The sequence below is a fragment of the Diorhabda sublineata genome, chromosome 5, assembly GCF_026230105.1.
Source record: "Diorhabda sublineata isolate icDioSubl1.1 chromosome 5, icDioSubl1.1, whole genome shotgun sequence".
NCBI lineage: Eukaryota > Metazoa > Arthropoda > Insecta > Coleoptera > Chrysomelidae > Diorhabda > Diorhabda sublineata.
Window position 1 is genome coordinate 148,641 of NC_079478.1, and position 15,984 is coordinate 164,624.

Genomic DNA, 15,984 nt, shown 5'->3' on the forward strand with positions numbered 1-15,984 from the left:
AACAATGCTAGTTAACCTAATCTAACCAACATTCACGGCTGGAGATTCCAACTAAAAACGAATTATGTATAATATTTAAAAAAAAATGTCATGCCACTTTAACTTGCCATTTATTCATAGTAAATAAAAGGAATAATTTTGTTACTCATAGAAACGATGATTGTAGATATCTCAAGAGTCAGTAAAAAAGGATGAGTCCAACCGGTCTTCTCATAAACCAGCTTAACTATATCCCAATAGTATTTAAAAATTTTGAAATATGGTTGGCCCTGCAGCCTATCATTTAAACCACTCGCTTTATTAGAACTCAAAACGTTCATAAATTTTTATTTCCCACAGTTTCGAACTCAAAGTTTTTACATATTGTCTCTTTATCAACAAAATAACTTTGTAAATATTTGAAATGAGGTATTTTATAATGCACTTATCCAAGTACCAAAACATTATTTTAACTAATGAGAGCTGTACAGTTTTCGACCTAACAAAGAAACAAGACATTTTTTCCATAAACACTTTCACATTCCAACAAAGTTTTCTGTATACATTTTTTCCAGCAAATCTCTAACCGGTTGGACTCATCCCAGATATCTAAAATTTAAGTGAGATCTTTAAATCTTTATAACTTTAAAATAGGATATTTGAAAATTTCCTTTTTAAAAGAAGCTCGAAATGTATCGTAATTTATTATTGATTTGATTTGGATACGAAAATACTTCCTCGGGAGATAGAGTTCATTGAACATAGCGTCTTTAACATTTGGGTTTCTAAATATATCAAAAGAATTTGATACGTTTGAATTTGGTTAATTGATGAATGACAAATCGGTCCTACAGCATCCGATTTCTAGGATTTATTGAACAGAAACAAAAATGATAAATTTATTAGAATTTATATTTAATTATATCATACATTTCAATATACGATATGTGATACGATAAATCCGATTCTACATGAAGATTGTGTTAAAATTTGACAATTTGCAAAGATGCATTCATAAGCTCTCGAATAGTCAATTTGCTGTTTGAACTAACACATTTGTATACTTTTTAAACCGTTCTTGGTTATTATCTGCCTTTTGAATAACTTGTACCATTGTTTTTCAACGTTTACTATATGATATCACAGACATATCAACACTTCAGTGGTACTTTTCACATTTTGAGACAAAATTGTTTAGATCAGATTAGCTGCCAAAGATCTTCACAGTCTTATTCATACGCTCCCAGGTACAACGTTCTGGAGTTCCGTAGTCCCTCACAATTCGAGAGAGTGGTAATAGAGGTTTCGTCCTCTACGTAGCAGAATCTGCATGTTGCATTATTTGCTAAACCTAACGTTATAATTCGTAGATTATTTTTACCTAGGTTGATACATCCAATAGATCTCCTTGGAGATGGTTTGTGGTGTAGTCATCATGGAGAAAACGCCATGCTTTTTCTGTATAGAAAACGAAGGAGATATACAAAAATGTATTGGGTGCATCCTCTCATCCCTTTGCGGAAAGAATTTAGAATTCTGTACTATTTTCCCGAAGTCAAGAGAAAACGAAGACCAATTTTTTAAATACTTCCAACTAAATCGTTTGATGAATTTCTTGGAAAGTTAAAGGACTGTCTTCAACGCCAAAATACATTTATGAGGGAATGTATTCAAACTATTCAGAACATGCTTGTGTCGATGGAGTATTCGGTGCTGTACTGTTCCTATTAGGTAGCGAATAGAGACCAAAGCATCGTTGCCCCCTAGTCGGTTGTGATCGAAAAGTACCCGATAACGAACCGAACCAAATACGTTGGAAACAGGCCTTACTGATGGTAAAGGTAGTCTTGACGTGGAGATATGGCTCGTGTTTCACAAACAAAATCAGGATGCTTATCAGCAATTATAAAAAATAAAAATGAAAGTTTGACAATAGTATAATATGTGAAAGAAAAAACTGTTAATCGGCTAGCTAATGAACTTCAAACACGAATAATCAGTGTGTTGATAACTAATGACGAGTAATTATAATGGTTACAGAGCAGACCAATTTCCTTTTAAATAAAATTATTGAGACTCTTTACCCAAAAAAAGAATAGTAAATGTATTGCTACAATGAAATGTCTCCAATAAAATAGAAATGTGGTATTTTAGATGACAAAAATCTAAAAGGGGGAGCGAATAAATCGATACCGTGACGGGTAGCTCAATGAATTTTTTAAGTATGGCCTATAAAAAACGCCTTAGAATATTTTCCATTAAATATTCTCTGCAAACATCAATACGATGTGTAATGAATAGGCCGCCTTTTCAACATAGCAATTTACTTAATGTTCTAGGTGTTTTTACTTCAAATAGATTTTAGAAATAATTATTAGTTTGTCTTATATGAAATTGTTATTGACATGTACATAATATATTCGGTAATTACTAAGTTTTGATATTTTCTTTCTACTAGAGGTTTCATTGAGAATGTAAAAATGTATAAGCGACATGTTTTTTTTTAAGATAATTGTACTACAATTATTAACAAAACATTTCATTGTTCATATTATATAGTTATTGATAATACTTAAAACTAAGCACTACATGTTTATAGTACTCATCATTACTAATAACAACTTGAGATGTCTAGCTATTATAGTTAAATCAACTTTTCATTCTTCAACTTCGTTAATTTAAACATGGACATAATCGAAAGATAATTACGGTTAATGATGTTCATAAAATTATTTTATTAGAGAAGCCAAATAACAACAAGAAAACAGAGAAAATTAGATCTTCTTCTCTAGAAACTCTTTTTGTCCTTTGGAGCATCAGAATATTGGGGTTTTAGTTTTCATTCTTCTTTTATTTACTTTTTCTGGGCCTTATTTCCCTTCACTTCTTATATCCTGTTGTTTCTGTCATGTTTCTTATAAGGCTTTGTGGTGTTCTTCCATTTATGTTTCCGTACCGTTCCATTTCTCATCCTGTCCATCCTGTATTGTCTTAGTAGTTTTATCTCTATATTATTCTAAATATTTTTGTTCATTCCCATGTTTCACATCCATATATTAAGGTAGGTACTGTTATCGATTTGTATACTTTCATTTTTATGTTTATGCTTATTTTCTTTTTCGTGATTATTCACGATTTCTGTTTTTCCATCTTACGTCAAAGTAACTCCCAGGTAATCAATCGATTGATGCAACTAAAGGCCACTTTTAAATTGCTCATATTATTTGTAAACAGTCTACATATTATATACTGACATTTTGTGTCTTTTTTTCGAACTTATTTCTTTTTCCATTTTAATATAAATGCGATGTTCAAGGTTCATGTTTCGACATAGATGCTGCAAGCATGATCTTCCTAAAGTGACTACGGTAGCGGTCTGACAAGTGGGCAACGGGGAAGTAATTGCTGGTTATATTTCATTCTTTGTATTTTATGTTCACATCTGGTATTTTCTGAAAAATGTTTTATATTTTAGAGTGGAAATTTGAGAGCTAGAAATTTTTGAACAAATATTATGCAACTAAAAAAAATAACATTTTTTAAATACAAAATATAACTTTTTAATGTAGCGTAGATAAGAGTGTCTGAATATACCTAATTAAATAGGACTGGGCATATAAACAGACATAAAATGGATTTAGTGGAATGATTTAAGGACCACTTTCGAGAAAGAATAAGAACTTTTAGATGAAATTTCGTGAAAGAGTTGAGAGCAATAAAATACGTTTATGACTACTCATTTCAAATTTTTAAAAATACATTTCTTAATGCATTTGAGCAATGAGGCTCAATTTTATTAATATACGTAACAACTTAAGGTAACAACGGAATTGTTTGTTTGTACTCTCTTGACATTGTTAATGTCAAATTTATCGAAACGTCCGTCAAGCATATAAAATAAATGATTTACCTTCAGAAGCAGAAAAATGGCAATTATGCTACAAATGACGAGAATATTCTCCAGTAAAAGTAAATTTAAGTTAAGAGGATACCTTAGTATTATTTTGGTTTTACTAATCATAGAAATAAACATTACTTTACATTACTTTTATTATTTCAATTTGTGCAGTTGTAGAAAAAGTATAGTATGCACACATTTGTGAGAAAAGTTGAACTTTTTTCACTTGTTGCACAATTTAATAGAGACTATACTGAGAAATGAAATCTATATCTTTACCATTTTTGTATTCAAGAAAACGCATACGCTGAATTCCTGAAACGATTAGCTGTTGAAATGCGAATACAACTTATGAATTGAAGAAATGTAAATATTCTGACAAAACTATTGATGATAATAATTTAAGATATTATTTTCATACTAAAAAATCATTTAATTATACTTTCATGATATTGGTAATATCGACATATTATAATTAAATATTCTCTAATTGATGAAACTAAATTCAATATCTACCAGTTAAATCTCCGTATTGAAACTCGTATATGATTGAAACATGATTACAAAACCATAACGTAAAGTTTTCATCAATTTCAATTATTAGTAGGTAACTTTATTAATTCCAACTTGGAAACGAGTTAATAACATTTATGTTACCAAATTGTTGTACAACTTTATTAGTAGGCAATAATAGTTACGCATTTTCAAAGGGCCTTTGATACATCAAATACCTTTTAATCGGCAAATTATCAGAAGCAACTTTCAAGTACTGAAATTTTTTATCAAATGATTATATCAAATGGAGTTAAAGGGTAGCGAATTGTTTGTATTTTTGTAAACGGATAAATGTAATCTGTCAGTGGGAATAGCTAATTGATCACCAAACATTTCTAAATTAACCAGCAATTTATATTTGTACCAAAAGATCCCAATCACTGTCAGTCATTTCGATCGTATCAGTTAAAACGGTCATCAGTTTTAACTGATGCAACGCATGTGCAAAGTGCATATATATATACTGTATGTTTTGTTATTTATAATGAAAAGATCGGTTCCAACTCCCAAGCTGATTGTTTCGACAGTTTTGTGACGAATTAACATGGGTAGCGAACTGGAAGTAATTTTGTTTCTATACTCAATGTTCTTTCCGCGTGAGTTCCGATTCTATTATATTCCTGAGTATTTTGTAGTTTTGACCAGTAGTAGCTGTATGTTATTTATGAAAACTGATGGGCATTTCTTTTTTCTTATCGTGTAGGTCACTGGGGATGATTTCTATTCGTTTATCTTTATTCTCCACTTCTGTCACCATATTTGGATATCCTTTAATATTCATAATTTTTCAAAATAGTCTCCATTGAGATCAATATACTTTTGCGTGCGTTTGAACTAATTATAGAAGCATTTTTTCCATTTCGATTGAAGTACCTCCCAAACATGTGATTTGAACACTTCAACCGCTTCTTCAGGTGTAGAAAAACATTGACCTGGCAATTTCTTTTTGATCTACAGAAATAAGAAGAAATCATTGGGTACTAAACAAGGACTGTACAGCGGATGGCCCCTCAATTCCATGTTTTGACTGTTCTAAAACGTTTTTGTTTGAACATATGTGTGAGAGTTCGCATTGTCGTGATAGAGAATTATTAGTCTTCTGCAATTGGTGTACCTGATTTTTTCGAGCACTTAGGTGAACAAATGCTGATTGATGTACTCGTACCATTCACAATTAACCGTTCTACGTTCCAAAGGAACCGTGGCGAAATATTCACTTATTCCGAGCATTTGCTTCGAAGTGCTTCGTGCACTAACAACTTTTTTTGGATTCGACTCGTCTTGTAAAACGCATACAGTTAATTGTTGTTTATTTTCGGGAAATTCATTCTGTAGAGAAGTGCGACCACGTTTGGATTCGGAAAATCAACGAAACATGTCAAAGCGAGTTAATCGGCACACTTCTGTTGATTCCATTTTTTGACACGTATGACTACACGATCTGAGTACGTTCACCATTGAAAATGGTAAACTTTATAGTGGTAATGTCAGATTTTATATATTCACACAGTGTTGCCGAATCTAAAAACTTATGCAGTGGTAGCGTGAATAGTGTGTTCAGTAGGAATTACCAACGGGTCAATTCCAAATTACATTGCTGTCGTTTGACGCTTCATAGGTGTTTGCCGCTTGCCTATTGCCGTTTGACCGCCAAATGTCATGGAATAGCTTTATAGAAAAGAATTTCGAAGATAAACAGTTAACGAAAACAGAAGCGGCGATTCTGTCAATTGAGAGAGAAACGGGGAAAATTAATCCACGAGACAAATTAAAAATTAAAGTATTTTCACAATGTGGCTGAAAATATTATAATACATTCCTTTTTTTTTCGAAAGTTTAGTTATGTAAATTTAAGCTCGATCCGTATTGAATGACTGCATGGATTGATTAACTTAAAAGCATCTTCTATTTTTTTATGTACTCGTTATGAAGTTAACTAGAGGACCACGAAAATATTTGGCGGTTGAAATTGTTTGAGTTGCCTATTAATTTTATGTTTTAATTTATAACTCGGCAGCAAGAGCGCGAACGGCGTGAAAAGTAATTATTTCTAATTGATAATTAGCCGGAATGTGCGATATTTTCGAAATGATGTTTGTTTTCCTGCTCTATGACGAGCTATAAAATCTTTTACTGGTTGTGCGGGATTGTTCCGGATGTAGCATTATACACTTGAATCAGAAATAAAAGGCTATTATTTGTTTGTTTTAGAAACATTCTAGGCTTCTGAGAATTTATTTTATTATCTTTTAGACTTTGTCAAACGTTTAACAGATATCTTTTATTTGATCAATTTTATCAATAGTTATATTACGGCTAAAACTTTGGATAATATTAATTTCGGTGTTCACCTTTCTAAGCTTAGTATCATCCAAATCTCTCTATATAAAGCTGGAGTGTAAAGGGAATAAACGAAAAGTTAACAGCAAGTTTATTGCAAATAATAAACAAAGAAACAATTACTTTACTCTTCAAACGATAAATATTTTACGTTATAAATAAGTTTTATACTGTTATTTTGTTTGATATACAAGATAGCCTAGCATTAGCCCAGGTAAGAGCATTCACTGGAATTTTGTGCCTCCATACTGTCGTAAAATTAAACCACATCGACAATTCAAACACAAATAACACCAAGGTACGGCACACCAGGAAGCGAGCATCGAAAATAAAAATTGGCCGCTCTCCGCGAACTTGAACGCGAGCGCGGGCGTCTGTGTTTATAAATAACATTTCCTAATCTGTTTAATTTATGATTAATGCAAACAAAGCCGTCAGAGCCGGCGCGAGCGAAAAAGTTTATAAATTTATTTTAAAAAATATGTAAGTTCCAATTTTTCTAGATATATTACTCCAGTACTTTCCAAACGGACCATATTTCGGTACTTTTGACTATTCATATTTTAGAAACAACTGTATTGATACGAAGAATTGATAGTTTTAGAAATATGATAAAATACTGACGCATGGATCAATAAACGGTTGATGCAGTGATAAAATTCCCCTAGTGGATAGGGGTCTCTAAAAAAGAGTAGGTTAATAAATGTCAAATGACAATAAGCCATTGAATAGCTTATGAAAAGACAAATGGAATGAATTGGGGATGTAGTTGAAATGACATCCCACATCACAAACAATTTTGTGGTAGATGTAAGTCTACTTATTCCGTGATGATATTTATATTTCTATTTTAAATCATGATTTTTATTATAGGATGTGAATTAGAAAAATATATTATGCGTATTTTTGTTGATTATAAATATATAAAATTATTCAATTTATTGAAATGATAAGATATGGATAGTCTGTAAAATAGACTTACGTTCGCGCTCGCGCTGACACTCTCATTCGCGTTATGTTCGAGTCATTTCACATAACCCCAAAATATTTTTTGTATTTAAACATTTTATTTACATTGTAGAAGAAAAATCACGTCTCTGCAGCTTTCAAAATAACATAACCAATTAAAATTGTCAAGTCAAGTCACGTAATCTCGATATTCTAGCAATTTCTTATATTGGAATTCAAACTGAGAATTGAACTATAATATTTCCCGAAGAATTCTTCAACTCGTTATTCCTTTGATCGATTATAAGATCCTCGAAATTTTTCAATTTTTGACTACGAATATGTTCACGGATGCCGTTTAATTGGAAATGTTATTCCAAATGGTCCTATGATCAACTTTGCCTGGATTTGGAGAACCTCCAAAGACTACTGATAGTATAGAACGTCGTTCAAGGCTTTGGTTACCAAAGATAATTTTCCAACAATTCGATCAATTGAAAATGATTGGATGAGACGTGTAGGAGCCAAAATGTGAAGATCATCTATTTATCAATGGATGGGCTACGTTCATATAGTTTATTTTTATATCTTCCTCTTACATCACTCAATCTTCTATTCTATATAAGGGCATGACAATTCTCAACATTCCATGCCTATTGTTAGTAGGCACCTATTGAAGAATTTCTGTTATTAGTGGCGTTATTCTGAGAAAATTACAATGAAAACTAAATAGCTGGCCGCTAATGTGTAGCGATTAGTGAATTTATAGATATGAAAGATCGACCGAATCCTGCCATATTCATGAGTGTATTAGAAGAGCTCTGGTTACAGTACTCGTTGTTATTATAATAAAAAAAAACCTTCATTGCATTAACCACAGAGGTAATTCAGCATTTTGCATTGCATTTAAAAGATCTTGAGACCAAACAATAGCTAATTTCAAATGCCTTATTTTCTTTACACTTTTTTGTATCAATGTTAGTGTTTCCGGTCCATAAGTCAATACTGGAAGGACGCATTGGCCAAAGACCTTTCGTTCGAGACATACCGAATATCTCTCAGCTTACCAAATGCAGCCAAAGTCAGTCAATAAACAAAATACTTCTTGAGGAAATTAAAGACAGAGATAAATTGTATTGAATGGTTTTTGAAAATTGTGAACAGTATTAATATTGTGCAGTTTGAGTAAAAAATAAAAGAGCAAGACCGTCTCTATAAAATAAATAAAAATTTGATCTCAGGCTACAAGTTAAACACCTCAGTGACATTATATAATGTAAAAGGTAAGTAATCAAGTGACTCATGCATTTGAAATAAGAAACCGTGATCTCAAGTTTCTCAACCGCATCTACACACTTTTTTTTATAAGTAAAGGAAGTCGATAAAAAATGATTTGTTTGCTCGATCTCCCCCAAGCATTCTTTACTTCCATATTGTCCGACAATGTTCACCAATGACGTTGACTGTAAAAACAGCCATCTTGTGAACCTTATAGGGTTTCAGCACCATACTTTTTGTTCTTTCTCGTTCTTTTTAAAATAAAGGATGGACATTTGTACCCATGGAAGACCTTTGTTTTAATAAATAAAGAAGTCAGACTATGGGTGTGAACTTGTGCTCCCTCTTCGTATGGGTCTCATGAAGGGCTTTTACACCATATTTATAATACGCTGCATACATACACTTGGTTGAATTTCAATAAAGCTACCGCTTTTTTATTTTTCAATTACTATAGGGTTTCACACATGTATTCAGATACTTTTTTTTTATTTTATACAGTTTTTATGAAGCGCGTTCAACATAAAAGTAATAAGATATTCAATTACACATGATAGCAATTTATTATTTGAATTCGAAAACTATTTAATACAAAGTATTCCAAAATGTTTTCCTCATTTCAATAAGTTATAACTCGGCTAATAAAATGTGATGTACATTTTATTTCACAACAAAAAGGAATCATTTAGAGATAATAATATAATTGGGAATCTAGCCTATTGGCTATAAAACCATTCTCAGTTTTTTTTCACGTCGTTCTCGTTACCAATCAAATCTCCTTTTCGTACTTCTATATGCCAATGATATATCACTTCCCTTATAACTTTCCATATTACTACCCCTTACCCGCCCATTCTTTTTTCAAAACTATACTCTTACTTTATATACAAGTGACTAAATTCATATTATAATTACATACCATGCATTACAACAAAAAAACTTCTTAATTAAAGTGAAATAAAATGATAATGCTTAAGTAATATATCATACCGAGTAGACGAATAATGAATAGGTATTTATTTATCCCTTACTAGACAACTAGATAATTCGAAAACAAGACATAAGCGAACACCAGCCCTCTCTTTAACCCGTTCTGCTTTGAAACATTATCAAAATGTCTTCCTTCGCGCTGCTATCACTATTTAAAACAGAACCGATAATGTTCTATTACTGGCCGATGCGATCTAATAGTTTTTTTTTCCATCGGTTTAAATTTCTTAGCATCGTGCTGTAACCCCACAGAGAAAAATCCATAAAAATGATTCTGCTGATGAATTGGAGTATGTGAGGTGTCGTCATCCCAATACTAAACCAAGTATTATAATCGAATCCAGCAAAATTACAGAACTTTGGTATTACAAGATTATTCAACATGTAACAAAGAGCAGTAACCGGAAGTGCAAAACCGTTAGCATTTTTAAAAAAAATGATCCAGTCTGATAAGTAGCGAGATGCTCATTGCAGTCTAGCCGTTACTTCGGCATAGAGCAGTGGTCTTTCGTTTTTTCATGGACTATTATAGGCAGGGCTATATGGTTTAGGATCATAATGAAAACAAGTAACTTAGTTTAGCATTTTCGAGGTCGTACAATCAATTTATCAAGGTCCCAGTTGTCGGAAATAAGTACTTCCAATTTAACTAATAATTGAATTGATTGATTTAGGGATCGAATTTTTGAACGGGAACATTATGGAATTAATTTTGAGGAGATGAGAATAAGAATAAGGATGTATAAGAAAAGGAAAGACGTACAGTCAAAAATAAGTGTTGTTTATGATTTTATTTAGTCAACGATCCATAGGAGTGATGTATTTAAGAAGAACATTGGAATTACAATCCAATATATAATACGAAACGTAAACATAAAAGAGAATAATTGAAAATTCAACCAGTATTAACTATGTATGGTAATCACGAGAGAAAATCTAAACTAATAATGGAAAAGAAAGCCGAAGCAAACATGGAACAAGACGATAGTAGGAATGCTTAGTAGGAGAAGAAAAAAAAGGAAAAAAGATATCATAGTAGGGATGAGAAGAGTGGAATAAATTAGTGACACAATAGACCTATACCTATAAAGAGAGTTGTTTTTAAAATACGTAGACTCCTTCTAAAAGAGGTTTCCTTATCTCATTTCCTGAGGTGTTGGCAGTACTCTTCCGAGGCTTTTTATTGGAATGCGTAGCCTATAGTTCCTTGACGGGGCAGTGACCTCAGACAGACAGACATCTAATTCTATAGGTATCTGTTCAGTTCGTGGTTGATGTGATATCTCTTGAGGTAACAGTAGAGTTCTCATCAAAAATATGAAGTCGCTGCTCCTTTTTGACAAGGTTGTCTGCTCCATCATTGTCTGATAATCACATTAGGCCACATTGTTTCTGTTAGCTAGTGCTTTTAGAGTCCACGCTAGCTTGGACGTGCACTTAAAAGCCATCAGGGTCTTTAAGGCCATTTGTATCAAAGAGAATGTGTTTTATAGCGAAGGAAGGATTGTGAGTGATTTTCCTAGTGGTATGGAGTCCAAAAATGCCCAATCCAATTCAATGTGCTAGCTTTGAATAATCTTTATACGCTAGAGATGCATTTTGAGTTTGCGAATCATGATTGGTGGTCATTGATTATCACTTCTAATGAGAAATAGATTATTATTATCTTTTGTTACCAGAATAACAGCAAAAATATAAAATTGATAAATCTATAAGTCCATTTTTCAAAAATGAATAATTAAACTTACCTGGCAAGAATTCTAATCCTCCAGGTTGTGGGGTGAACGGTCGAAAAGTTATGGTAAAGTACATAAGTTTATATGGCTTATCACAAACCGCTATTATCCTAGGATTGGCATTCGTTATCCTACACGTTTCGTATTCTTCTTTGGAAACGTTATAAATTATATATTTTTCTATTTCTTCGTCCCGTGTGCCAGGCGAATATACCGGACAAATTAGGTCGACCTAAAAGTTCACAACATAATTAATATCGATACGGTATGATACATGCAAAAGTCGAAAATTATATTTGACACATCGATATAGTGGACAGAGCCAGGCTAGATTTCAACACGTACCTAAATCTTTTTCAAATAATTTGTACGTTACAACAGCAATTTATGTACTACATTTGAACCAAACAACAATTAAATTTGATATTAAACTAATAAAAGGTAGAAAGCAATATAATTAAATCTAAACAGTTGTACAGTATAGTTATATCTGAGATAATTCATATTCAAATAATAATTGTTGAGAAATTTTCTTTCGTAATAAAAAAATCTTCACATAGCACATCGAGCTAAAAGTCTATTGTTTAGTAAACCAAACACAAGTTTTTTAGCCTAATTTTGTTTTATTCATCAATATAATGAGTACAACGCTTTTCCTACAATCCGTGTCATTTTTATAGAACGATTTTCATTGGACCTCAAAATAGGATTCTGATTAGTATTTTCTGATGCACAATGGGTCTCAGTTCTCCTACCAATCTAGGTAAAAGTTATCCGTATCAACCTAACTTAACGTACAAATTGAGATTAATGAGTGCGCAGGTTTAATGAAAGTAATAATAATTCAACTTACCTGATCATATTCAAATTTAACGTTATTTCGATTAACGTCAATTACATTGTCAGTATTGTCGATGCGAAAAATGGGGTTCGACGAATTCCAATAAATTGTATAAAATTTGGCGTTGCTTGCTCCTGGCATTGTTGCTAGTGCGAACCAATGACAAGTGAAGGCTAGGAAAATGACGGCGTGCAGAAGCAGCCGGCTGGGTTCACAATACTGCCATCTGGTTGTCATCGTCATGCTGCCTCCTCCGCCGAGGATGAGGGTTTTCTAATTGATGTAGACGCCGCCACTAAGGGTGGTCGTCTAACTGATAACGTCCCCGTCGTTAGTGTTGCCACCGCGTACACCACTCGATTATAATCTTTAGAGACATGGACACCGTTTACATGACTAACAAACCAACCGGATACCTGAAAACAAACACTATAATTAGTAAAAATTCAATTTTCAAACATATGTTGGTTAGATATTATAAAATAATGAATAGATAAATCTAAAATGTTTCATTTTTTATAAATTCTAGAAAATACAGAGTTCTGGGTTTATAAATATCAAAAGTTATAAACGAAATAGGCCAATCACACCATCTGGTTTAAGAATTCGACACCATCTCATGGATTTTTTCTATTCATTCTATTTTTTTGGAAATAAGAACTACATTCATGAGAGACTACAAGTATATACTTTTTCACTGAATATTTATGCTAGAAACGACTAAAGCATAAAGAATATTGAGGAAATTGATTATCTAGGTTGGAAAAAGTGGCTCAGAGCAACGAGCTCAGAGAAGTGAACGGGAGGTTGGTAAAATGGAAAAGAGTCATGCCAAAAATTTGGATATAGAAATATCAAGAGTTGCATAAAAAATACTATACAGGATAAAAATAATTGAATAGTGGACATTTAATAGAAAGATACAGGGAAAAAAATAACAGATGAAGAAGAAACTGATTAGTGAAATTTTGGGATTAAGAGAAGCAGAATATGTAGAATTGGTCGATAGGTTAAGGCAACTATGCTACGGTGATTGACTATATTATAATAATACTAGAAACAAGATAAGAAAAAAATGCACTAGAGAGAGAAAAAAGTAATAAAAGATCGAAATGAAAATGAATATAATATCGAGAGGACTTTCTATGAAGTATCAAGGAGATAAATCTATAAATAGAATTGGAAAGTTTCGAAACAGAGGGTCTTTAGTACCTACCTATTTTGAATAAGAAAGTTGTTCTTTTTGCGTTTATTCCATATTTCTGTCTTGATTTTGAGTGCAAAATGTTACACATAAAAACTCTGAATAAAATATCTGGACTGAAAAGAATTTTCACGATAGAGATATGGAGTTGGAATTTTATTTTCAATAAAATTTTAACTGTTGTCTACTATTATAGGGAGTTTTCTTTGTATCTTTATAGAATAATAATTGTTTATATCTTGTTTTATGAGCTTGAAGAAACAATTTAAAGGAAAATAATAAGCACACAATGTCAGCAATAAAAACAACATTGTTGTGTAGCGTTAACCATTTCTATAATGTAAAGTAAGCAACTTGTTTTCTTTCATAAAAAGTAATATGTTTCCATGTAAAAAATAAAAGTTAATAATGTTAGTATAAGCAACAATAATATTATTAATTTCTGTAATAAATATTCATTTTAACAGATTTTTAGAAATTATACGCAATTTCTTTCAGAGTATTGGTTTGCAGACGATTAGTGACTTTTTGCCTTTTGGCAGTAAATTGCAGTGAATTTCACATTACATTTTATGCAACAAGTTTATCCTAATATAATGTTATTGTCCAGTTTAACAGTAAATATTTCTTCGGAGTCTAGAGATGGAAACTTTCAGTTTGAAAATAACATATTTCCACACCAGATTTTTTCGGTTTTCTTATATAATTATGAGAAACAACCACTTTTCTAGCTACATGTGGGTACGAATATTGGTGTAAATGTTCTCTAACAACTGTGGTCGATATATAAATCGATTCACGTTATCCCATCTACCCGTTTTGATCTTTTTAGACATATCCAGTGGAACATAAATTCGTCATTCAGAGTTTTATCTCTGAACTTTTAGACTTTACACTAAAGAATAGTTTTTGCTCAAGTTTATACCTTGTACGTTAAATTAAGATTTGATTTGCATAAGATTAGGGTAGATTAGAAGCCCAAATACGAGAGTCACATCTCAGAATCAAAATGGATCGTGTCGAGGCGGAGAGCTCTTCGTTCCCTTCTGTTTTAGTAATAGGCATCAAATGCATTTTAGAAGTTTTCACTCTTTTCTTTGTTCCAATATTATTTTCACTGATGTAATATGGTCAATGCAAAAGTTATCACTTCTGAATCCATCGTGGTTAAGCGTAGTTTGTCGTTTAGTGGTTCTCTTATTCTTTCCAGAATAATTCTAGCGATGATATCACACGCAACGTGACGTTTCGCCAGTTTTCATTTTTTGGTGGTTAATAATTGTCCTTCGTTACAGTTTTTGTATATGAGAAGTGGGTGAAATATTTCTGTTGAAAGACATGTATGTGCATATACTAGTTCTGCTAGAATACCGACATGGCTATCTGCTTTTCCTTTTTCGGAGTAAGTATTTATTGTATTTACTTGGTTATATTTATTACAAAAAGGCGACAAAATATACTGCCTCGCCTCACTATTATTCATCTACTTGCTCATAAAGAGAATAGAAATCTCGTCTTATCTTATTTCACACTAGACATTTTTTTCTAAACATTTCACCTTATAATTAACTAGAAAATTTGCAAATAATGCCGAATATTTCTTTATGAAGTTTTTTTTGTTTGAATCTATTAGAAAAAATCTTTCAGGTATTGGGTAGTTTAGATTTTATTAACAGCTTGATAATTATCGATGTTACTGAATAGAAAGAGATTATTGAAAATTCCAACAGAATTAATCTAAAGATACCGAGCAACTAATGAACTTCCTCGTAAGAAATTCCGTTGAGACTAAGAGAGAAGAAAATTCTTTAGTAGTGTCGAATAGGGAATTTCAAAGTTTTTTGTTTTTGAGTGTAGTCGATTAGTTAATTAACGAAGCCTGATATCTTAAATCTCAAATGGATCCATTGCTACTGATTGCTTACTCGAGAAATCTCTTGCCAAATCTTTTGTAACTTAGAGGGGCGCTAATCCATTTACCGATTGATCAAGATTGTGTAGGAAAAAAATTGAAAATATTCTATGGTTACTAAAATTCCAACAAGAGATTTTATGTGAATGAAATTGAAGACGAAGATTATTATTATTATAGATTATAGATTTGGTGTTTTTAATAGTATTTATAATGATTGTCTTTCCATTGTATATGTGTCCACACTTGAATATATAATATTTTATCGGCGATTTATGAACATAAAATATAAGGATAAGCGTA

At 31.9% G+C, this 15,984-nt stretch overlaps 1 protein-coding gene across 6 annotated transcripts in view; it reads right to left on the reverse strand.

Annotated features, from left to right (window-relative positions):
* LOC130443851 (ephrin-A4) overlaps positions 1 to 15,984 on the reverse strand; it is a 425,869-nt gene that overhangs the window by 18,843 nt on the left and 391,042 nt on the right. For all 6 annotated transcript variants that reach the window (XM_056778718.1, XM_056778715.1, XM_056778717.1 and 3 more), the window contains 2 exons: positions 12,578 to 12,981; positions 11,737 to 11,956 (listed from right to left, as the gene is read on the reverse strand). In XM_056778718.1, coding sequence (XP_056634696.1) covers positions 11,737 to 11,956; positions 12,578 to 12,808 — 451 coding nt within the window. In that variant the 5' untranslated portion in view covers positions 12,809 to 12,981. The remainder of the gene's footprint in view (positions 1 to 11,736; positions 11,957 to 12,577; positions 12,982 to 15,984) is intronic.